Consider the following 654-nt stretch of genomic DNA (forward strand, 5'->3'; position numbering starts at 1 on the left):
TGTTTATGAAAATTAATAAAATATAATTATAGAAAAAAAAATGTAAAATAAACACTCTCTCCCTGGTACACAATCCCCCCGCACCCATCCCACAACCCCACATACAACATTCCACTATGCAACCTTATGTTTTTACTTTTAACTAAGGAAACAGATGACAGAAGTCTATGGTCCACTCAAGTACCCAGAAGCAGTCACTAATTTCAATTACTCAAGACTTTGTCCCTCTTTTGCCTATTTCTTGATAGTAATTAATATTTAAATCATCTTGACCTTTAATAAAATATCAGCTAGGGAACCAATCACATGCAGAGCTCCATCCTTCTTCCTAGGGTCAAAGTTTGGGTCTGTTAGGATTTGATAACAGAATGCCATCATTTTTGGCAACACCTACAGAAATAAAGAATACAGAAACATTTTAGTCTACATGAGCTTTTACTGAGTAATATAGCAAAAAATGATGCAGAAATTTTCAGAAACAGACATTTTCCTGTAGTAAACTATCAGAAACCCAATAAAAAGGTACAATTCAATAAAAATCACAATAACCAAGGCTACTTCACTCTGCTCTTTCAGTTTGTTGTTGTTGTTGTTGTTATGTGCTGTCGAGTCGTTTGCGACTCATAGCGACCCTATGTACAACAGCCCTAAACC

The 654-nt window shown here is 35.3% G+C and overlaps 1 protein-coding gene across 1 annotated transcript in view; it reads right to left on the bottom strand.

The window, feature by feature from the left end:
- The window catches only part of IPO8 (importin 8), a 107,377-nt gene that overhangs the window by 45,578 nt on the left and 61,145 nt on the right, over nucleotides 1-654 (bottom strand). Inside the window, exon 12 of the mRNA XM_006895076.1 lies at nucleotides 274-390. Coding sequence (XP_006895138.1) covers nucleotides 274-390 — 117 coding nt within the window. The remainder of the gene's footprint in view (nucleotides 1-273; nucleotides 391-654) is intronic.

The sequence above is a fragment of the Elephantulus edwardii genome, unplaced genomic scaffold (assembly GCF_000299155.1).
Source record: "Elephantulus edwardii isolate Elephantulus edwardi_28Jun2011 unplaced genomic scaffold, EleEdw1.0 scaffold00157, whole genome shotgun sequence".
NCBI classification, from domain to species: domain Eukaryota; kingdom Metazoa; phylum Chordata; class Mammalia; order Macroscelidea; family Macroscelididae; genus Elephantulus; species Elephantulus edwardii.